Source organism: Hippoglossus stenolepis, chromosome 3 (assembly GCF_022539355.2).
Source record: "Hippoglossus stenolepis isolate QCI-W04-F060 chromosome 3, HSTE1.2, whole genome shotgun sequence".
Classification (NCBI taxonomy): Eukaryota; Metazoa; Chordata; class Actinopteri; order Pleuronectiformes; family Pleuronectidae; genus Hippoglossus; species Hippoglossus stenolepis.
In genome coordinates, this window is record NC_061485.1 from 23,663,407 (window position 1) to 23,686,160 (window position 22,754).

The 22,754-nt window shown below is 43.1% G+C and overlaps 1 protein-coding gene across 9 annotated transcripts; it reads right to left on the reverse strand.

Annotated features, from left to right (window-relative positions):
• Positions 1-22,738, reverse strand: dido1 (death inducer-obliterator 1). 9 transcript variants are annotated; one of them, XM_047339404.1, is made up of 19 exons: positions 22,443-22,738; positions 20,930-21,023; positions 18,701-18,819; positions 17,353-18,409; positions 17,188-17,196; positions 15,209-15,608; positions 13,937-14,089; positions 13,658-13,900; positions 11,675-11,900; positions 8,392-8,959; positions 8,121-8,280; positions 7,871-7,987; positions 7,564-7,722; positions 7,107-7,254; positions 6,518-7,010; positions 6,144-6,291; positions 5,904-5,993; positions 5,607-5,802; positions 1-4,373 (listed from the first exon to the last, which is right to left on the reverse strand). In XM_047339404.1, the coding sequence occupies exons 3-19, from the start codon at positions 18,780-18,782 to the stop codon at positions 580-582; spliced, it is 8,043 nt and encodes a 2,680-aa protein (XP_047195360.1). In that variant the 5' UTR covers positions 18,783-18,819; positions 20,930-21,023; positions 22,443-22,738; the 3' UTR covers positions 1-579. The 9 variants fall into 9 exon arrangements, with proteins under 9 accessions (XP_047195360.1, XP_047195357.1, XP_047195361.1 ...); XM_047339401.1 differs by having other exon boundaries at positions 13,658-14,089; positions 22,447-22,735; XM_047339405.1 differs by having other exon boundaries at positions 7,609-7,722; positions 13,658-14,089; positions 22,443-22,735.
• Positions 22,739-22,754: the final 16 nt, after the last annotated feature.

Below are 22,754 nucleotides of genomic sequence, written 5' to 3' on the forward strand. Positions count from 1 at the left end.
TTAATGTCAAACAGTTTTTATTAGTTGAGCTGAAACAAACTCAGGACATTTAATTAACGACCATTGATGGGGTATATACTGTAGATAGAAGCCTTTGAGTTCAACGCTGCTCGACATTTAAACACACCGTTTATCAACATTGTCGCCTTTCTTTTCACACGGTCCATCTCAGATATATGGCTTTTATTTTCTCTACTTAGAAAAGTATGATTAAAAACATCAGTATATACACAAATATATTCATATTTACATGTTACAAATGGTGGGTTAATCGGTTGCATTGTTTAAAAAAAAAAAAAGAAGATTGACAGGAGGAAGGTGCATGGTATAGGACTCAATGACCTACTTGATACATGTTCTACACAAGCAACTAAGATGGCCTTCAGTTTTTTATTTTCTCAAATGTGAATTGTTTTTTATTTTCTCAAACTCAAACTTTAGGTGACAAAGATAATACAAACATTTTTAGTGCAGAAACACAAGTGTGGAAATTTAATGACTTACTGCATTTGCAGTGATGATTTCAACTGTTGAAGGATTTAACAGTCTCACACTGTAATGTAGTGTCCATGAAACTGACTACGATGTTTTTTTGTCATTGTCTGCAGTTTTTTCACGATCCTTAGTTACATTGTGTTTGCTATCCTTTTTCTCCTCTCTCTTTTCCCGGCTTTTGCTCTTGTCCCGACGATCCCTGTCTTTGTCTTTGTCTCTGTCCCTCTCTCTTTCCCTGTTGCGGTCTCGGTCTTTCCCGCGATCTTTCCCACGATCACGGTCTCGCTCCCGGTCTCGATTACGCTCCCGATCTCGCTCCCGTTCTTGCTCCTTTTCTCTCTCCTTTTCTCTCTCCTTTTCTCGCTCTTTTTCTCGCTCCTTTTCTCGCTCCTTTTCTCGCTCCCTGCTTCTAGATCTCTCCCGTCTCCTCTCACGGTCTCTCTCACGGTCTCTGTCGCGGTTCCTAACTCTGTCTCGGTCAGAGTCCCTTCTGTCAGAGTCTCTCTCCCTGGGCCTGTCCCTCTCCCGGTCTTTCTCCCGGTCTTTCTCCCGGTCTTTCCTCTTGTCGGTGTCTTGATCCCTTTGTCGCTCTCCCTCAATCTCCTTGTGCCTGTCGCCCTCACGCCCTCTGCTGCGTTCTCTTTCTCGGCTTCGCTCCTGATCTCGTTCTCTCTCTCGGTTTCGCTCCTGATCTCGTTCTCTCTCTCGGCTTCGCTCCTGATCTCGTTCTTTTTCTCGGCTTCGCTCCTGATCTCGTTCTCTCTCTCGGCTTCGCTCCTGATCTCGTTCTGTCTCTCGGCTTCGATCCTGATCTCGTTCTCTCTCTCGGCCTCGCTCCTGATCTCGTTCTCTCTCTCGGCCTCGATCTTGATCTCGTTCTCTCTCTCTGCTTCTGTCCCACTCTCGCTCTCTGCTCCACCGCTTCCCCTGCCCCCTGTCCCATGATGGCCTGCCAGCATGCGGGACTTCCCGCTCTCTTTCCCTCCTGTGATCTTCGGACAGCTCCCTCAGTCTCTCTTCGGGGGGTTGCAAGGGACCAGGAACAGGTTCCCTGTGCCCTCCTTCAAAGCGACTAAAGCGATCTCCACTGCGAGGTTCTGGGTCCTCTTGGGTGGTGCTGCTCCTCCTCCTAATTTCAGGAGAGTGGCGACGCCAGTGGTTGTCCCTGTGCAGGTCTGGACTGTGGGCTCCTATGCGACTTGGAGGAACTATGGGAGCCTCTGGAGGAGTTGGCAGCAGCGGCCCCCCATGCCGAATAGGTCTAGCCTCATCTGAGTGCCTATCAAGGCGGTAGCGCTCTGATCCTCCAAAAGGCTGGGATGGAAGTGGTCTGTTCTCCTGAGGCAGAGGGCCTCTGTGGTCGTCAAAAGAACCTCGGTTAGGTGGTGGGGAGTGTGGCCCGGAGCTCACATACTGGTTACGCTGGCTGAAGTGTTGTCTGCTCATTTCCCCACTGAGAGGTGGACCTCTTCTATCCTCATACTGGTTAGGAGGCGGTCCCCGGTATGCTGGACCAGGCAGGGGGCCCTGATGGTCTTTGAAAATATGGTGAGCATTTAGACTTTGCTCCACATTTAGATTGAAAGAGTTAGGAGGGTCTTTGTTATACTGTTCAGCAGGGCCTCGAGGTTGGTCTATCGTTTGGGGTTGGGCCCTGAGGTCACTGTACTGAGATGGAGGGGCTCCCCTAGGCCCTGGGAAGTGGGACGGAGGGGGAAGCCTGTTATCAAAGTGACCAGGGGGTGGACTTGTGAAAGGTGGAGGGGGACCTCTGTTTGCAGGGAAATTAAAAGGTGGTGGCGGACTTGTGAATCTTGGTGGAGCTAAGTTGTTTTGTCCATCAAAAGTAGGAGGTGGGCGGAGCCCTGGAGGGGGACCTTGTTGTCCAATGTGTTGAGGGGGAATGGAGGGATCAAACATTTGAGGAGGAGGGCCTCTTTGGGCCACTGGAGGGAATGGTGGTGGTGGTCCTCTGGGTGGCAGGATATTCTGAAGAGGTGGTCCAGGAAGAGGCTGCTGCTGCTGCGGCTGGGTGCGTGGCCACTGGTTCTGATAGGGGGTGTATGCAGCCGGAGGTGGGCCAAATTGCTGACTGTCACCCTGCATGGGGGGAGGAGCACGTACAGGAGGAGGAACATGGATGGGCGGCAGGGGTCCCTGCATAGGAGGAGGCCCCGACATTGGAGGAAGACCTTGCATGGGTGGCGGCAAAGACATCGGTGGAGGCCTCATTATCAAGTTTTGTCCTTGCATCTGATGGGGAGGGAAGGTGGATAGGGGAGGGATGTCAGCTGGAGGTCTGTACTTGCTGTCAAAGCCAGGTGCTGACATGTGATGCGATATGTGATGGGTCTGAGTCTCAACCATTGGTATGCTCTGAGTGAGCACTGGGATTGTTGAAGGTATAGAGGAGGTATTTTCTGCTTCATCATAATAGCTTGTAGCTGGTGTATCCTGACTATTCTCTTCATACTCTGAGTCATCGCCAGCTTTTAAAATACTGGCAGCATTTGGCCAAATACTGTACTTGTCCATCTCTGTTTCTGACTTAACTGGCTCAGGTTCCTCATTTTTCACTTCTTTTTCATCCATATAGTTGACCTCCATATAAGGTTCCACCTCCTCTCCTAATAAAGGAATTGACACCTCTGACTTGTCTGAGTCCATGAAGGGAAGGGTCTCAGCTTTCACTTTCTCTTGAAGCAGTTTTGTCTCTTCAACTTGTGATGAGTCTGGGACATCAGGAACATCGGGCAGCTGTGGCTCTGAAGGAGGTGTAGAATCTGCCAACACAGCAGATGTCTCCTCTGACTCCTCAGATTCATCAGTCGGTTTCCTGCCGGCCAGAGCCTGGCGAGGATCCCTGATCTGGCGAGGATCTCTCCTTTGGTTGATCAAGGGAGCCACCGATGAAGACTTTACTAGTGCCTCCACCTTTTTGCCAAGCTGCAGTAGTTGACTATTGGCCAAAAGGGATTTGTTAATTGGAGTTAAGAGTGTGTCTGAGGCACCAGGTGTCCCTGTGGATAATAATTGCTGATCTCCCTCTTTCTGTAATATCTTGTTCCCAATTATTTTCAGGCTCTCCAGGATCTTCTGTGGATCAGTGATACCTACAGCTGCAGTCTTAGTTTGACTTGGTACTAAAGTTTTCACCTCATCAAATATTGAGTCATCCTCTGGGTCATATGCCACATCATCAACTTCACTCGCAATCACCACAGGCTGCTTGGGGACTTCAGGTTTTCTTACCATCTCAACAGGCCTCTGGGGAACACTGTAACCCCTACTGGGGTCATACTCTTCCTCTGGGTCATATGGTCGGTCATCTTCATCCTCCTCCACTGGTTTTTCTTTAGAAATCTGGGCAAACTGTTTCACAAAGGTGTCTAGCAGAGTAGATGGTGGCAGGGAGTGTTCCTCACTTTTATCAATCGAAGAGTTAGAAGCGTCTGAGTCATGCTTTTGCTTCTTTAAATGACTGAGGATAGTCTCGAGAGGAGTTGCAGCGGCTGCAGAGGAAGCAGCAGTGCTGGATGAGGATGGGGACTCCTTGCCAGTGGTAGAGGATGTGGGGGGAGCTTTGACAGAGGACAAGAGTGAAAGGACTGAGGAGGCTGTCACAGCGCTGCTGGAAGTTTCAGAGGAGCTGGATGGAGGCGTTCCTGGAGGAGTTGTGCTGAAGGAGATCTCCTGACTCTGTCGTGTGCTTCTCTCTACTCTGACTGAGGGAGATGGCTTCAGAAGGCCGGTGTCGTCATCTTTGGTTTGGATCTTTGACCGTTTCTCCTCAGCTTCCAGTGGAGCACCAGCACGCTTCCTGTCCTTCTGGCAGATCAACAGCCCCAAGAGGAGGTTGGGTCGAGCAGGTTCAAGCCCTGCAAGGTGGGAAAAAAAACAAAGAATCTTAAAAATGCTTTTTTCACAAAAACTGCTTTGGACACATGAGGTTTGGGAATCTTTCACCTGAGCAATAGACAACCTGGTGAAATGAGAGCTTCTAGATTTTTCACAGTAAAAACACCAAGAATATGTAGCACACAAGGTTTTATAATGTATAAAACTAAAGTTCTTTCAAGTTTAACATTGGAACGTACACAACAAATGACAATGGTGGGACGCTTGGCTACGCTCAACTAATAACCCAATGGGCACAAGACCCGTTTTTTAATTTCAGGTCATTTCTTTTAAACTACAAAAATAGCTGTGGACATTAGTGAATGAGCACCAGCTGCAGAGAAACAAGTATCAGGCCTGCCTTTGTTATTGACGTGATTTGTAGATGTTTATCATAAAACCAAGATATTCACAGAAATAAAATCACTAAATCCTCCTCTGACTGCACCTATAAGATGGCTAAACAGGACTGCAATTAAGTTATTATATTATTGTTCCGGCATATCCAGAGTCACGAGCAGAAATTATTCCCATTTGAAATCGATTTGATCATTAGCAGTGTGTTCCTAGGAAAAGAAAAATGTCACAATCCAATATTCCTTTCTCTATGCAGGAGTAGATCTACGGATGTTTGAGCCCCTCTGAGTTAGACAACCTTGTACTTACCACAGCTGCAAATGTCATGTGACAGTTGTGCTATCTGGCTCAAAAAACTTCTGAGTTCAGATAAAGTGCTGATTCTTCACTTAGGAGGACATGTCTAAAAACATGTTTCATTCCAGCAGTGCAGCATGTTACCATATCAACAGCGGCATAGTATACAGTGACTGACAAGTTACCTCAAATCGATTTATTGATTACACAGGTATTCAGTTTGGTTTAGACTGAGCCAAATCGTAAGAAACAACAGGCTGAGACTGGACTCAAATGGCACCAACCTGCGATGCAAACTTCTTTTATTAGAGATGTGTGATACAAACTCAGATACACAGCACAGTGGTGTTTACCAGGGGAGGCTCAACAAGAAGTGTGAGTGCCCCCTACAGTACAAACCCAGGAATCAAACAAGCTCTCATTTCAACCATAGTCAAATGCAAAGGTGTACAGACAAATATACTCACCACATGTACAAAGACTAATAAATGAACAAGACAGTATTGAAACAAATACATTTACATACAGAGAAATGTTTGCGTATTCCTGGAACTGCTTACCTGGCCCATCAAACGGCAATAGTTTGGAGGGCAAAGGGTCCTTTGAGCCCAGTGGGATGAGATAGAGGTCTTTAATGCGGCGGTTGTTGTTGGCCACCACACCAAATCGTTTCCTGCTGCTAAAGTAAGAGAAAAGAGACACATATGCCACCTCCTCTTCCTCTGTAGCTGGGTGGAAGCGGATCAGACACAGCTCCTGTGGGCACAGGTTTTAAAAAGAGCAAAGATCAGTATGTATGTGGTATAAAGGCCTTAAAAATGAAAATGGTGAACACTTCTCTACAAGCTAGCACAAACCTTGGAGAGAGAAGTTTTAAGCTTCCCGACGTAGTCCCACACCGTGTGAGGAGATATTCGGCCTCCAATATGAATGGTGTCTGGCAAGTCCTGCAGAACATCAACAAAACTAAAGATGATGCTTTTTCTTGTGCGTGTGCACCAAAGACGTCTGCATTCATTAACAAATGAACAAATGAACAAATGTTTGATGTGATGAACACAGTCTTAGATTTAAACTTATACCAAAGAAAAACTAACCTCCTTCAGGTGTTCAAAGGATCCTGAGACCAGGTAGGCCTTGGTTACAAACTTGGCCACTGTCTGCATGTTGATGAATCCTTTCCAAATCTTTTCTTGACCATGGAGGAAAATTGCTGTCTCACCTTCAGGAGGAGGCTCAAGTGAACTGTAAAACCAAAACCATGTTTCTTTTAGAAAAAAGTCAGAAGCCACATATCAAGGCTTCTCAACGTTGAACAAATAGAGCTTCAGATGAGAACAGTGACCCATGTCCCATTATACTCCACTGTAACAACACCAATCACATTTACAATTAAAATCAAACATATACAGTATATTCTTAATGTAATCACATAGTACACATAATATATTGCTGTAAAACAAATATACACCTTGTTTTCGATGGTTTGGAGACAGCCACTGAGGATGGCGAAGCTGGAGGCATCGGCAGTGGTGCCTTGGGCACAACCTCCACTGGAGCAATAACAGGAGCAGGAAGTGGTTCTGGTAAGTTGCTGGTGGGCTTTTCTGGAGCAATGTAGGTGACAGTCACAGCAGAGCTGTGCCTGGCCATGCGAGGGTCCCTGCGGGTGATGCTGACAGAGGATACAGTGGGTACAACAGGTGTGGGGGCCTGGACTGGAGGTACCAGCATGCTGAGGTCCTCCTGGTAAAGCTGCGGCTGGGATTCAGGGACCTCCATGTTGGACTGGTACGATGGAGCGCCCGGGTGGTACGCTAAGGGGTCTTGGTGCTGGAAGGCTGTGGAGTCCTGTGTTTGGCCTAAAGAAGAGGCATCGCCTGACCTGGATGAATGCAGCTCTTGTCTTGAAGGTCTAGACAGTTTGGCTTTTTTAGATGCTGGCTCATCTTCCATCTTCTGACCTAGAGGGCAAAATTAAAAGAAACACCAATAAAGCCTAATCTGCTGCGTAACAAATGATTCGCTGGATTTTACCTTCATGTCAAACTTCAATTTACCTGTACATATTTTACAGTTGAGGTCAAACAGATGAGTCCTGTGCTCTGAAGTTGTGTCTTTGAGCATGTTACTGAAAATGTCGAGCACGTTGCTGCTACTGCCGCCCTCACTAGCAGAGGACTGAGCTGAAACCAACTCATCTAGGTCCTGAGGACAGAAAAGATGATCATGGTCAAATATTACATTTTCTCTCACTTCAAAATCATAATATTCCATTACTAAGATGTGCACCAGAGTATTTTGGGCAAGGTCGATGAAAGTAGGATTTGCGGCAACAAGATATTAAGAAAGATGGAGCTTCAGAAAAAGATATTCAAGGACAGTCGGAAAAATGTGACCAAACTGGCATCTTGGTAACTGTCGTTACTTAGCCAGATTTCACAGTTTGTGCAGTTTGACACCCGTGCAAAAGTGAAAGGTATTAAAGCTAGAAAAGAAAAGCCCGCCACCACTTACTGCAGCAGAAGCCATGCGAGAGGAAGTGGCGGCAGCGATACATACATCTGCATCCGATGTTGGTGGGGCATCCTCTAAATCCAGGCTATGAGAGCTAGAGTCGTGCCTGTTGCCCAGTCTGGAATGGCCTAAATGGCCTCTCGTACTGGGAGACTGGGCCTGCAGAAGAAAAATACATAATATGTAAATAAACAGGCAAATAAAACAGATTTAAAGTCCTGCAAGCCAAACATGGAGTGCGTTTTGCCTCACAACTCCATGTGTTGCTCAATTGTGCTTGTTCTTTAGTTAAGGAGATAACATTTACCCCAGGAGCGTCATGTTTCCTCCACTCAGAGATTTCTTTGGAAAGCAACTCCTCTGCGCTTAGTCTCACCAATCTGAAGGGACTAACCTCGCCACCCACCACCCTGTAGAACAGACCCTGTGACAAACACACAACACAGTTATTTAACATGAGGAAAACCATAAAAGCTGCAGACAGCTGCTCCACACACAGACAATAAATATGTACTTTCCTGGGAATATATACTGGATACATGACAGTGTTGACTCACTTTGTTTTTAGGATCTTTCAGGTTGAACATGAGGGACCTGTATTTGTTCTTGTACTTGCTGTCAGTGCTCAGGCAGAGGTTGAACATTTCTTTCTCTATCGCAACTGCCAGCCTTGCCACCTCACTCTCAGTCATCTTCAGATCATCACTGTCACTCACCCTGGTGACAAAGAAAACAACAAAAAAGATGTGCTTTAATGAGTTAAACCAAGGATTTACTCAAGAGTTTTAGAAACAGCAAAGGTTTTCTGAAAGAGAATGGGACACTCACCTCTTATACAGGATGTCTGTGAGCGAGCGGCGGATGTTCTGTCTCATCTGGTTGTTGGGTGGAGGTGGCATGGGGGACACAGAAGGTGCTGACGAAGGAGGGTGCGAGTGTCTGGATGAAGATGATGAGTGGCTGGAGGAAGGTGAAGAAACTTTAGGCGATGTGACTCTTGAAGATGAAGAGGAATGACTGTGGGATACATTGTCCTTTTGTTGCGGCTGCTTCTTAGGAATGGTGAAGTTGGACTTGACGACTCTCAGTGCCCCCGTGACGTGGATCGGACCTGGAGGATAGGCTGATTTGGCGTGGGTGGGTGGCGGCACTGGTTTCTTGGACTTTGCTGCAGTTTTACTTGGGGGTGTCACAGGTTTCCTGGAGGTCTTTGAGCTGGAAGCTTTAGGAGTCGGCTTCTTGCCTTTTGGGGAAACCTTGGCAGCTTTAGTGGTCGGGGACTTTTTGTTGTTTGCTTTGACTGGTGTTGCAGAGGCTGGGGCAGCTTTGTCAGGAGTGTCGGCTGGCTCCTTCTCTTTCTGGGCCTTCTCACTCAGCAGCTCTTCTTCGGGAGGGGCTGAAAATCAAGAACAAGACCGAACATTAAAAAAAAAAAGGAATATTAAACTGATGCAATGAACCAGTACAGTATCACTAAAAGTACAGATAATCACTTCATAATATAGATTGTTATTGAAAAATAACAATCTATGAATTTTACATTTGACAAAACTCAAATAAATCCTGAAAATAAATTCATTACCAAATCCTCCTCTAGCTGATACATTTTTTTTGCATTCTTTGCAATCAAGGTTAAAAATTAACAGTTGACGACACTGTCCCCATGAATAGTGCCTTTTTATTTGTAGCAGTGACAGCAGCGTTGTGCCGTTTATGAAGGAACATTTGTGAGAAAAAAGATGTTTTTTGTTCCCAAAAAATCATTTGAGGGCAACGAACATGATGAGGTGCACTTCTGCCTCATAAACCAACTTGATCCTCAATGCCCAGGGATCCTAAACTCAGTGAGTTACTGAGGAAGGACCATCTTCTCACTTGAATGTGAGACCAGCATCGACCAGTTTGCTAAGATGTAGTTCATCCCTCCTGTCACTGTAGACTAAGGCAAAAATGATCTACAACCCTGAAAATTGAATAAAAGTTTAAATGCAAACAGGGAATAATAAATTGAAGATTAATTACCCACATAAAACCTATAAATCTAAATGTATTCCTATCACAAGCTTAGCAACAAATACTATCAGCAGCTCATAAAGGGACGAACTCTGAACCCCAAAACAACTAAATCCAAGTCTTGCTAATGATTGTCATTTGAATGTATTACTAAATTTCATGAATTCATCCAACCATCAACATCAAATGATCAGGGTAATATATCAAGCACTTTGCACCAAGATGTCCACACACTTATCAAATCCCTCTTCAGACTGTAATCTGCTCTTGCCAGTTGCTTCATCTGTCATGTCTCAGTGTATTAAAACTGCAACAGCATAAACCCCACTTGAACACACACTATAGACATCAAATACATGAACCACATTAATCCTGTTCAGAGAAACAAAGCAACCATAATCAATTTCTGAGGATCATATATAGACACAATCAAATTATCAGTAAAATTATGGGCATGAATCAGAAAATTAATAGGCCACAACTACCTCAGCAACAGTCAGTGATCATTCTGGTCTCCTGACCTGACAGGATGCATTTATACTACATTAGCATGCATTGTCCATGCAATCAATACACTAATGCTGCATTCAATGACCACTTATGGAGGTGAGACAAACTGCAAATGTCCACATTTCATTGCAACAAACGATCCCATCAACATTGATCAAATCTCATCTGATGCAAAATGTGTGTGGAAATCTTTTAAGTTGGATCTCTTCTGAAACTGTGCTTGGCCTTGTTCTCCCATCATCTTCTGGGGCCTTCCTGGGCTTCACTGCATTGTCCCTGGCTGGTCTCCTCTGTCACTGCAGCGGTCTAGCAGAGGTTCTTGTGCGGTTGATCACCATCGAGGGACTCCTGAGGGCCACATCTCCAGTGTGTAGTTTGATCAGTAATATATGCTTGTTTGCGCAGAACTGGTCAGGATATCCTACAGCAAGCCAACACTGCTCACATAATCAATCGAGGCATCCAAAAATCTGTTATATCACCTTTTATTTTTAAGCCAGTTTCCTACGAGAAAGGATGCACCATATTCAATATGAATCAAAAAAGTAGAAAAAGTTTGTTACCCACAAACTTAGGGCAGGAAAAAACGCACGTTTGTGCCTAACAGCTGATTTTATCAGCTCAATATGAGGTTACGTTAGCTTCGTTGGTCCACTTCAACATGGGGGAATACTGAAACACCTACCTGTCGGCGGGACGGAGGGAGGGACCTGTTTTTGGGACCAACAGCTGAGGTGATGAACCAAGGAAGTAGACTCACACAGGCAAATAGAGCAGGTCAATTTAACTCAGTCCAGACACACAAGCACCACCCCATTCATCACATCCATACATCACAAAGCATCAGTCAGCTGACCGCTCTCAATTTCAGATTAGTGCCCTGCTTTCGTCTCTACCACGTTCCTTCACAGGTTTTCATCAACAAACCTGCAATTTACCTGAAAGCTTTTCAAAAGGGGTACTCTGAGTATTTAGCGTTAGACTTCGGAAAGAGTTGAGCCTCTCGCTCATATAGAAAGCGCTGTCAAAATCAGTGCAGCAGATGTCGAGGTATGCTGTCTTTTAGTCCTTAACGTGGGTCAAGATAAAAAAATGCTGGATTCTACAATTCCCATAAAGCCTGCATCTTTAACACTGCCTCTAGTTTGTAACAGGCTTTCTTTGTAGAATTTAAAGTCTCAGAGCCTCAGCTGAGAAAGTTTTCCAGTCTGCACAAAGCTCCTGCAGAGCCACAGAACACACTGTATAACTGGTTTCACAGGCCGGGTTGTTCTCTACTGACAGTGTGCCATCTACAGAGTGCCCCTTTCAAAATAAAAGTCCTTTGGATTATTGAATACTTACAGAACACCACAAGTGGCACTTACCTTTTCCACAGCTGCCAACATTTCATTAACAAACTTAACATGGATTAAACTCACAACACCTTGTAAAGCAGTCGATGCTCTAGTGTACAGATGAGTTCATGTTCTTCCCCAAATGTACTGATCATATCTAAATTGTGTTAGCAGGACAGGAACCACATTTATCATGGAAAAACAACAATGTGGTTTCGACAACAGCTTTAGACCTTCAAAGAGATACATACACTTTTTGTTTAACACTGTTGGTGATATGGGTGTAGTCTTTTCTGGTGTTACGGCAATGTAATTATGGTCGCTGGACCAGGATGCAGTGGCTGGCGGGGGCGGGTGTTCCTCAGCATGCTCATCTTCGTCATCCTCATCTGGATCAGGACTGTAGTCAGAATCAGAATCAGAATCGGACTCGTCCCGGGTCGTCTTCTGTGTCTTCTTCCCACCAGAGGCGCTCCTCTGTGTGGATGGAAGAAACATACATTTAGGTCTTTTAGTAACAACACTCAGTGAACATGGTTTGATTGACACTAACACTAATAAAGAAATGTTTGACATGAGCTCTGTGGGCTTTAAAGAGCAGAATCCCAATGTAAAAAAACTGTTAAATACCAGGGCAATCAACCCCTGGTTTAATCACTGACACTTGCCTTCTCTCCGTCTGGTCTTTTCTAACCACTGTACACTGTGTGCATAGTATAACGAACAGAAAGTAACTTGATGGCATTTCTACATACTCCAGCAGCATCTGACAAGCACCATCTAAACTTCTGCAAATGTGGAAATACACATACACTGGACCAAATGATTCTTGGCAGGTACATTTACAGGTCTGGGCCAGTGAGCCAAAAACTTAATTTCAGACACTGTATGAGAGAGCAAGTTCATCATTGTCTGGCTTTCTACAAGTAGCAATACTTCAAGTGTTTAAACACTATGAAGACTGTTTCCGTGAACCCACAATTCATTCATGTATAGATAAAATGTCTCAGTGCATTATTGTTTTCTCTGTGATCCTTTGAGAGCTCAAGCTCACAGCCAACCAGAGCTTTCAGAGTAATAAGAGAACAGGATTTCTTTATGCTGTAAAGAGACATTGAAGAATCATGGTTTGCAACAAATAAAACAACCACAGAAATAAAAAATAATTGACTATTTAACAGAAGACTAGGACTAAAGGTTCTTGGAGGTAGCATAGACAAAATTATGTTCATATTCGGCAAATACAAGATTTGAAAAGTAAAAGCAAGGACAGTGGATGTTGATATATACTATTGATATATTTTAGTGTAAGAGTTTTCCCCTCACTGTATTGCATACTACTTATCAGTATAAATGATGCAGGACATTAGAAATAAAGAGTGCGAGGACATGCAAATAATAATACAAATGCATAATGACAGTTTGTAACTTATCTGCTGTGAAGGCAAGGAATTTAAAGTAATTTCATTTTAGTTACAGGCATAACGCAATATTTCAAGTGTAAATGGGAAAATTATTCACTTTCACAATTCATGGCAATGCATCTATAAAATTATTTTAAATGAAAAGAGTCATTCACTTTAATTCAGACCCTTGAAAGCTGAAACTAATGCCCCAAGAAGCTGGTTAATAATGGAGCATGGGTTAAATGTCAGTTTTGTTCTACACATTTGGATTTTCTGCCCATTGAATTTGTTTCTTCAAACAGGCACTTCAACATCTAAATATTCTCTCACCAGAGAGCAACACCTGCCAATTACCATGTGTTGAATATTTTTGCTTAAACGTTAAGCCAGTATTTCGTTCTGAAGCAGACAGATCAAAAAAAATTGACACTGCCAAGACCAACCTTAGAACAGGATTTTTAAAAAAGTTAATATATATATATATATATTTATTATGATTCAAGTCATCCAGAGACCGGACATACATACGCAACTCTCCCATGTTGGATGTAACTTGTTAAGCTAATAGACTGAACATTCAGGCATGAAAATGTACTTCAGGAAATTCAACTGTTCAGACATGAAAACAAAAATATGATATCTCCATGTCTATGTCATGGACTGATTGGCAGTTACACACGAAATCGAAGAATGTGCTTTCTATTGTTGTTACTGACATTTTACCTTACACAGATGTTGCATTGGTTACTCTACACAACTAATTCAGTGAAAGGCGTGAACATTCCTGCAGGAAGACCAAAGGCCATCACTTCAGATGGTCCAAGTTACCTTAGGTGTAGACTTGGTTTTCTGTGCCGTCTGGTTGGGCTCTTTGACATCGGTGATTGACTTCATGGCTGCAGCAGCGTGTCTCAGGATACAGTCGTTCCCACAGTACACTGAATCTGGCTGGGCGTTATTCACACAGCCAGGCCCGATACATTTGGGAGAGGAAGACTCCTCCTCGGCCTTCTGTCCGGTCTTCTCCTCTGACACCTCCACTGCCTTCTGTCCGGTCTTCTCCTCTGACACCTCCACTGCCTTCTGTCCGGTCTTCTCCTCTGACACCTCCACCTCTGGTGATGTTTTCACCTCCACGTTTGATGCCACTTTATGCTCCGTGACAGGGGCTGCTTTCTGCTGTGCTGTGGGTGCTGCCTTCTTCTCCACCATGGGTGTCGCCTTCTGGTCTGCTTTTGGCACGGCTGTCTGCTGTAGTGCCTGTTTCAGTGTAGTGCACAATAAAATATACAGCCAATGACGAATATTGTTATTTTGCATGGTGTTACAATACCCTTATAGATTTAATATACATTTTATTAATCTAGTAACTTTTGAAAATATGTATACCATTCTTAGTAAAGACACTTTCAGTTTGAAGTGGTTAGACGCTCTGTGCTCACAATATGCCTTCAACCATTTGTTTGTCCACAGAGATATATAATCATGTCAACAAGAAAGCAGATGCCATTTGACTTAGATTTAAAAGGTCCTAATCTCCATTCTAAAATATAATAGCGCCACCCATTTAGACTCAAAATACTGCAACAGTTCAAATAATTGTGCAACGTACTTTTTCACAGACTGGAAGACAATTAAATACACATCCCACTTCAGCCCCTTTGGCAGTGACTGTGGTGAAATTAAACTATCTTCACAATGGCATAAGTTCACAATGGCATAATTGTAATGTTTAAATTTTGATTATCGGAACATTTTACATGCACATTGAACAATGCATACACCAACTCAGACAGTGGCAACTCTCACATGGACTCACTGTCATTATTCCGACTAATGTCCTTATTCTGAATAAGACATTTTTTATTATGATGTTTACACACATTGCTAATAGAATAGTCCATTCATATTGCTTACTCCAACAGTGTTTCCCATTAATTATCTGGAACTGTGGCCAGCCATACTTTAACTTGTCCTGCCAGTTTCATAATGAACCAAACATTTTTTTTACATTTCTCATATTAACATAAGAGATCTGAGTTGGTGTTTTGTTCCGTTACTGCATTGCATAGCTCTATATAGTCTTTCACACAAGAACTTCTTTCACTCTTTATTCTGTGAATCTGCTGTGCGTGAGAGCGGCATTCGTGGGCACCACAGCTACCACCATAGGTTGAATTACTTCTGTGTGTGGTCTTAATTGGGTTAAAGTAATAAGAAATGTCACTTACATGGCAGTGTCTTATTTAGACTATTGGCTTTATCTGGTTAATATCAGGATATATGTGTCCATGTAAACTTGTCTAATATTCAATGGCTGTCCTCATAAAGACAGTGATATTTTAAGCATTTAAGTTGAAATCAGTATCAAGGACCTACCGGCTGAAAGATCTTTATCTTCTTTTTCCCAGTTGGATTAGTAGCTTTCTCTATCCTGCCTTTGATGCCCATATCCTCTGATGTCCGTTCATCAGGTCCGGTTGATATGAAGGACAGAGGTGTTGCCACAGCCTGACCGTTGTCTGCTTTACTTGTGTAAGCTTTCTCGCCAGTTGCATATAAGATCCCAGCAGAAGCAGCATCAGCTTTAAGTCTCCCGGCCTCTGTATTTGTCGAGAGGCCTGTCGTCGCGGGCCTTACCACCTGGTTTTTCTTAGCAGTACAGTTGGGACAGATGTAGTCCTCCCCGTTTCTCTCCATCAGGCGCCCGCGAGCCTCAGTGATTCCCACACAGTCTCCATGGAACCATTCCTCACAGCGGTCACAGCAGATCATAAACCTAGTGAGGACAGGACATTTGTAGTGCAACTTCTCCAAAACATGATGCTCAACACAAACCTAATGGCTTCTTTCATTATTTCAAACTGAAGGGAAACCTGATGCAACGGATGTTAGTTACACAGAACTATATGGTTTGTTACATCTGATTATTCATATCTGGGAGAGCTTAGTTGCAAACTGTGTCGAGAAAGAAGTACAAGCGCTCACAAAAACTACTAGGCAGGGGATAGGACAAACCATCTGTCTACTATGGTTGCTGAAACCAATCAGGAGAAGATCAAAGACCTTTTATTTCACCAAGAATACCCTTTAGTGTTGTTCTGTGCTCATCTTTAAAAAAAGAAATACTCTCCAGTACTGATATAACTGATCCTATTGTTGTGCTTTCCAAGATCACCAGCTTTCGGCCAATTAGCAACTACTCACTGGAGGCCAGCTACTTTCTTACTGCATGTCTTCAATAAGGGACCATGACCTTCATTTGCCCCACCCGCCTTTGTTTGAGGCAGACCTGTATTGGAGAACAGCCTTTATTCCTAAGTCCCTGTGATTTATAAGTATGATTGACCATGTTTAATTGAAAAGCCTCATTTTGATTCGCTCCTGTGAATAACAGCAGTAGCAGAGGGAGGACTGACATTGACTTGTACTTGTATTGACTTGTATTCTCTCTAAACTTCAGTCAGGAATATATTAATCTACAGACATGTGGGATTTGTTTCCAGTGACACATTGAGTTAGTAGGGCCTCTCCTGTGGTAAACATCACTGTTGCTGCTTTAGAAACACTATTCAATTGTTATGTCAGGTTATGTAAATTTAATTAAAAAAAAAAAATGAATACAAGACACTGGAACTTCCAGCAGGAAGATCTATAATCAGTATGTGTCTCCACATCATACATTTCATCTATGGTTTAGAGTTGTGGTTATCCTGTCACAGAGTCATTTTCTTCTGCTTCGTGAGTAACAAAGTTAATGTTCATTCTTAATTTCAATTCCAAATTCTTTAGTTCCTTGTTTTCACTCGATGTTAGCATGGGGGGTGTTTGCCCCCCCGGGCAGCTACATTTTCACCACTTGCTGGCTACACCATATGCTACAGCAGCCTACATTAGGAGTTACCATAGTTGTTTCTCACTATTGTCACACCTAAAACAAATGCAGCAGCTGGTAGTTGCTCCTGCCTAAGACAAAGTTTCACAAGGAAATAGCTTGGGGCCAATAAAGATAGATTCTTGTTTGCCAAGAACCTCAGCCATTGTTGTGTTTACAAGACAAGAGGTTTTAATACGCTGCTACTTTTTCAAGGCAGACTGGATGCAAAAGTAACTCAGAAGCGTAAAGCGACTAGATGAGCTGGCCTTACTGGTGCAAGATGGTTAGCATGCCAATTTCATAAAAATAAAGTAAAGTAAGCAATCGAAAAAGAAGCAAGAATATAATTAATGTTGGTGCTTTCCACAAGTGGCAAGTAAAGGAATGAAGGCTGATGCTGAACGTGCAACATATCTGATGAAATTGTGAGTAAACAGCTGTTAATGCAACCATTGGCAATGTAGCAATGAAAATAACTTACATATCAACCCTTAAGAATAAAAACAAAACAAAACTTGCTCAATGTCAAAAAGCAGAAGTTAAACTTAATTAAAAGTGATGTCTTACAGTTGCACATTATCTTCAACATTTTCTAAGCAATCATATAAGAAACAACTAATAAAGCAACAATTGATAAAAAAAATACCTTTTGTTGTGTTTCTGGCGACAGATGCAGTAAAGTGCATTGGGATCATATCCTCCCTCGTCAGAGTCTATGGATGATGAAGACGAAGATGTCGATGATTCATTCTCATCGTCCTCCTCATCGTTGTCCTCTTGCGTCTGGGGATTGCGAGTGATTCCAGCAGCTGGAGGTGCTTTAGGGTTAGTTTCGATCTTGATGGGAGTGGTGCACTTGTTGGCAGGAGCTTTAACAGGGGTAGTGTTCTTATTGGCTGCCTTCTTTTTGTTGACATAAGTTCTTATTGGGCCACGTTTTACCACCATTGATGTAGCTTGGTCTTCTTCACTATCCTCATCAGATTCTTCATCCGTTTCTGCTTCGTCATTTGTCTCTTCTCGTTTGTCTATCTCCTCAGGCAACTCTTTCTTCTCAGAGTCCTGCTCTGGGGCAGGCTCTGCAGTATCGGTACTCCCTATATCTGCGGGACAGGAATCATTTTTTTCCTCCTCGGTGCTATCCTGTACCTGGTCTTTCTTGATAGCATCTCTGCTGTCCTCCTCATTGTCAGAGCTGCCCTCATCGTTGGCTGTGGCTCCACCACTTCCTCTGGTCACTCTGCCACTTCGGGTTTGCCTCTGAGTTTGCTTCCTTGTGCTACTTCGTGTCCTCCTCTCTGGGGACTCCACCTTATCCTCTGCAGCCCTGGTGTCAGCATTACCATCGAAGCTGGCCTCTGAGGCAGTTTCCACATCGGTTGGGGTTTGGGAAGGGGGATCTCCACTTTCCAGACTGGGAGGGGTACTCTTTCTCGAACCTCTTTTCGCTGTCAAGAGGAATTCCTCGAGTTTGTCCGTCCGCTTCGACTGCCTACCGCTACGCCTTACAGCACAGCGGTTGTCAGAGTTATTAGTTGCTGCTTCCACTGGCATTTCTCTCTTTGCAACAGTGGACTGACGGAAACCCCAAGTCTTCTTTATCTCACTGCTGGCCCTGGAAGATTTATCTGGCTCCTCTAGAGTCTCATTGGACACATTTTCAGTTTCAGTTTCAGCCTGCTCACGATCCTCCTCTCCAATACCTGTAGACAGAAAATCCGAAAAGAAAACAATCATTGCATGTAATCACAAGAGTGCAACATAGCAACACTGCCAAGAAATGACTGTTTTGTGATCACATAAAAATATAAATCAAGACCCATTAAAGACCCAAAATTATTCATTGACTTGGATTGGACCCCTTCATACCCAACATTTTCACCCAAAATTAAAATCACTCAAAGATCATAGAACCTCACACCACCATTGTGCCAAGTATTGCTAAAACATTCCCACCCCTTTCTTATGAAGGAAAAGAAGCTCATCCAAGGTACCTTGAGAGCAGCTATCCATGCGGTCCTGGCTCTGCTCTGGCACTGGAGCTAGAGAGAGCTCAGGGCTCACATTCTCCTCCATAGATGATAGAGTCAATCACTACTTTCAAACTCAATGTCTAGTTAAGAGAAGAGCACAAAAGACCAGCTATGAATAACTATTGTCAGTTGATAATATGACAAATACTGAGGGTGAAAGGGTAACAAGATTTATATTAATTAGCCAGTACAGGGATTGTCTTAAAACGCAGAAATAATTTTATGTGTTATATTCAATGTTATATTCTGGCTCCAAAATAGTTTAACAAACAAGTTATATTTGTGCAGGGTACAAGCCATAAAACATAAGGAGGAGGAGACGCAATACCAAAAAGAAAACTAACAGAAAAATGTATAGGTCCATCAGTATGAAAAATAACATACACAACTAGGGCTGCACGATATTGGGGAAATGTGCGATAACATTGTTGAACGTTGCTATGACGATATGACTTGAGATAAATAAACAAAGTATACAGTGTTAAAGTCTTTCAGCTTTGGGTTTGCCGGTAACATAGACTTCATACATTAAATGGTCTATGCTGACTTAGAAAAAATGAAATGCATTATTTCCATTCCAACAACATGGTTTTATTGAATATATTCCACCTGGCTACGGACACAGGGAACGCGGACAGCTGCACAGCCTGGACACAGCGCCACCAAGTCCAACTAAATCCGCCTACAGTGATCATTTGGGGTCTTTTCATACATGTTTAGACTGTAAAAAAGTTATGTTTTACAGTAATTTACTGCTCCTCTGGGTCTATCATTCGCACTGCGCATGGCCAACCGAACCGAGCGCGCCCTGCCATCTCTCCATACATTGTCTACGTTAACAAATTCAGTTTTTACCCAGTCTGAGTTTACACATGTCCGATGACACTGTTTTTGTGTGTGTCAGTGTGAGAGGAAGAGAGCGAGCGGGAAAGGCTGATGAATGCACGTGCTGCTCTGAAGAAAGATTTGACTCATTTAAGAAAGGTATCGATCTTTGTGTGATGATCAGTGCTGATATCGTGGCGTTGTTTCAAACAAATCAACATTTTAACTGTAGTGAGTCAGAGACGTCAGCTGAGTGTGTGTGTGAGAGAGAGAGAGAGCGAGTGCGCCCAAGAGCCTATGCAATTATTTTATAGTACGCCAAATGTGATCACCAGCACTTTCAACTGTACTAGAATTTCGCCCGGAGGCAGTGGTGGAACGAAATTTGACGGCGGCGTCTCGCAATTCTCTATGCAGGAAAAACCCTGGAAAGGCCGCCATCGATATAAATATCCGTAATTTATTATCTAGGGCATTAGAGCTCCATCTGGTTGACCGAATATATTGACATGCAGAACCATTTATCGCAGTTCAAGCAGTCTTTTGCGATACGTATATCGTACATGCCCGTATTCTGATGACGGTAAAATTTCCAATATGTCGTGCAGCCCTATATACACACAACAGCCTACGCTGTCTGTACTGTGTGGGCATTGAACTGTGGCTAGAGTTCCCTGACAGATACACTGTACATGTTTGTGTGTATCAAGAACGAGAGAACAATAAGCCCAACCGTACAGTGCATTTGTCAGCCTATTAAAATTACATGGACTTTAAAATACATTCTTGATGTCTAAGGAAATGTTTAAAATATGTATTAAATATCGGAGTGAAAATGTAATAAAGCTGTGCACTTGGTCCTTAAGCATTACACAGCCCAGTAGAAAGTGTCAAATTGTATTGCTTGCCTCTTGTTTACATTTCTGTCAGGATTTTTTTTTGTTTATATGAATGTGTGTGGTAGATTGCACAGACGCATTTTGTTCTCATAACAGTAGCGTCTAAGCAAAAGCATGATGGCGGATGTTTACCATTTCATGTTTCTTACTGACAAGGAGAGACTGCAGCAACATCTGTAAACAGTCACATCATATGCATACCCTCTGTTAGCTAATGGTGCAATTTAGTATTACAATGTCACAAAACCAGCAGCATCACAAAAATATACAGACCATGCAATAAAAACATGCAAATATTTAATGTTCGATACATTTATGGGTCAAAAATTGGTTGATAGTCAGGCAAAGTGTTTTTATGTGAAGTCTTACTGCAAATGCAAATTAATAAAACTGTATTTCACTTAAGATTCTCCAGTTCCAATTCGTTCATTTAAGAGCACATTGTGAAAAAAGCCCATGTCTGTACCTGCAGTTCAGCTGTGATAGGCAGCAGAGAGGTTCTTCAAACCAAACAAAGTCTTTGCAGCAGTAATCATTTGTCTTGGTAAACGTTAAAGGATCTGCCAAAGAAAGAGAAACACAAGTTAGGGGCACCGCGCTCCATTGAAAGGCTGAGATTCCACAACAGCAGAGAGTCAGTAAACAATAAAATGCCAAATAAAAATCTTATTTTTCTAGAAATGAAAAGATGTTTACTAACAGGAATATTTACCAGTTCTCCAGGCGCTCAATTTAAGTTTGAACTTGACATAACTAAAATAACATATCTAATTTAACACAATGACGCCTTTGCAGTATTATTCAAAGTTCAAAAGAGCATGCTGTGCAGATGAAATACTTAAACCATAGCAATTCATTTAATAAATATATACATGTGTATGGAATAATGGCCATAAGTATATCTGCCTTTATAATAGTCTTGATAAATTGACAAGTCTCGCACACTGCACCGTCAACACTGGGGGGGGGGATCCATCCAAAAACTGGAGGAGATTAAACCTGATTCCTCCAATGGTGTGCCACTGGTCACGACACCGTGCCACGTGAATGGAGCTAAACTGTTGCCAGGAAAGGTGGGAGTGGCCCGATGCAAATAATTTATTTATTTTCATATGATCGCATACTGTGACAAAGCGATTAGATCAATTTTAGTGTGCAGATTCAGCTGTGAGACGTCTTAACAGTGGCCTTGTGTTTTCAGTGTGGCGATCTGAAGGCTGCTGCTGCACACGGCCGTAATGCGCAGGATATATAACTCCTAATTCCTGATCACAACTACGCGTCGATTGCACGCGTATGCAATAACAACTGCGCTGTACGTGTGTACGAAACAAGCCATATTGGTTTCCAGTCTGTATTTTATCGATAAAACAACAAACCGCGACCACATCCTCAACGATGGCCGCACAGCTAATACGCTATCACACCTCTTAGCGGTTAGCCCAACTACCAGTGGCAAACGTAAATCACACGAACAACTTCGATTTAATATCGAGCGTATACATTCGCCAGCTCTTTGTATAACTCTAAGCAAACAGTTCAGTGTTTCAACTATTCTATTTAGCCGTTAACCGTCTGGATTTGTCACGAGGAAGCGAAGGGTTGCAAAACGTGCACTTGTAGCTAACAAGACTGGCTTGCGCTAAAAGCCACCACGAGCATGGATAAGCTAGCAGCACGCAATACATGTAGCTGTTAGCCGTTTAGATAACAATGCAATTGCTCGAAGCGCCGCCACAACAGACACTCAATACAAAGCCATGTACTACTATCTAATGTGATACATCGTGTGGAACAATGCAGCCAGACTACACAACTTAAACGGAGAAGCTAACGTCAGGCGCATCATGTTCAACCTTGCGTTGGTTAGCTGAAGTAGGACAAGCTCAACAGGACAAAAAACACAGAAAAGACGAATAACCCAGGAGCAAAAACACTGCGATACTTAAGTTTATATGTCATAGATATGTTCTACCCACCTACACGCTAGAAATACCGATGCAATGCCCTCAGTCTTTATTCGGTCAATCCTCCATTTTCCATTCCCGCTGGAGCTGACTGACTGCGGCAGATGGCTGACCGTTTACTGAAAATGCTCCCAGCAAGTCTAGAGCGCCCCCACTGGCGAGGAGGAAAACTGAGCGGCTACAGGAAACAACGCCAGGTTTGTTTGTCTCTGACTTACCAGGTCAAATGTATAATTACACAACATTTTGACCTTTTGATTTTAGTATTAAGCTGCAGATATACTTTAAATACCCTAAAGACAATACATAAAGATGGAAACTGAA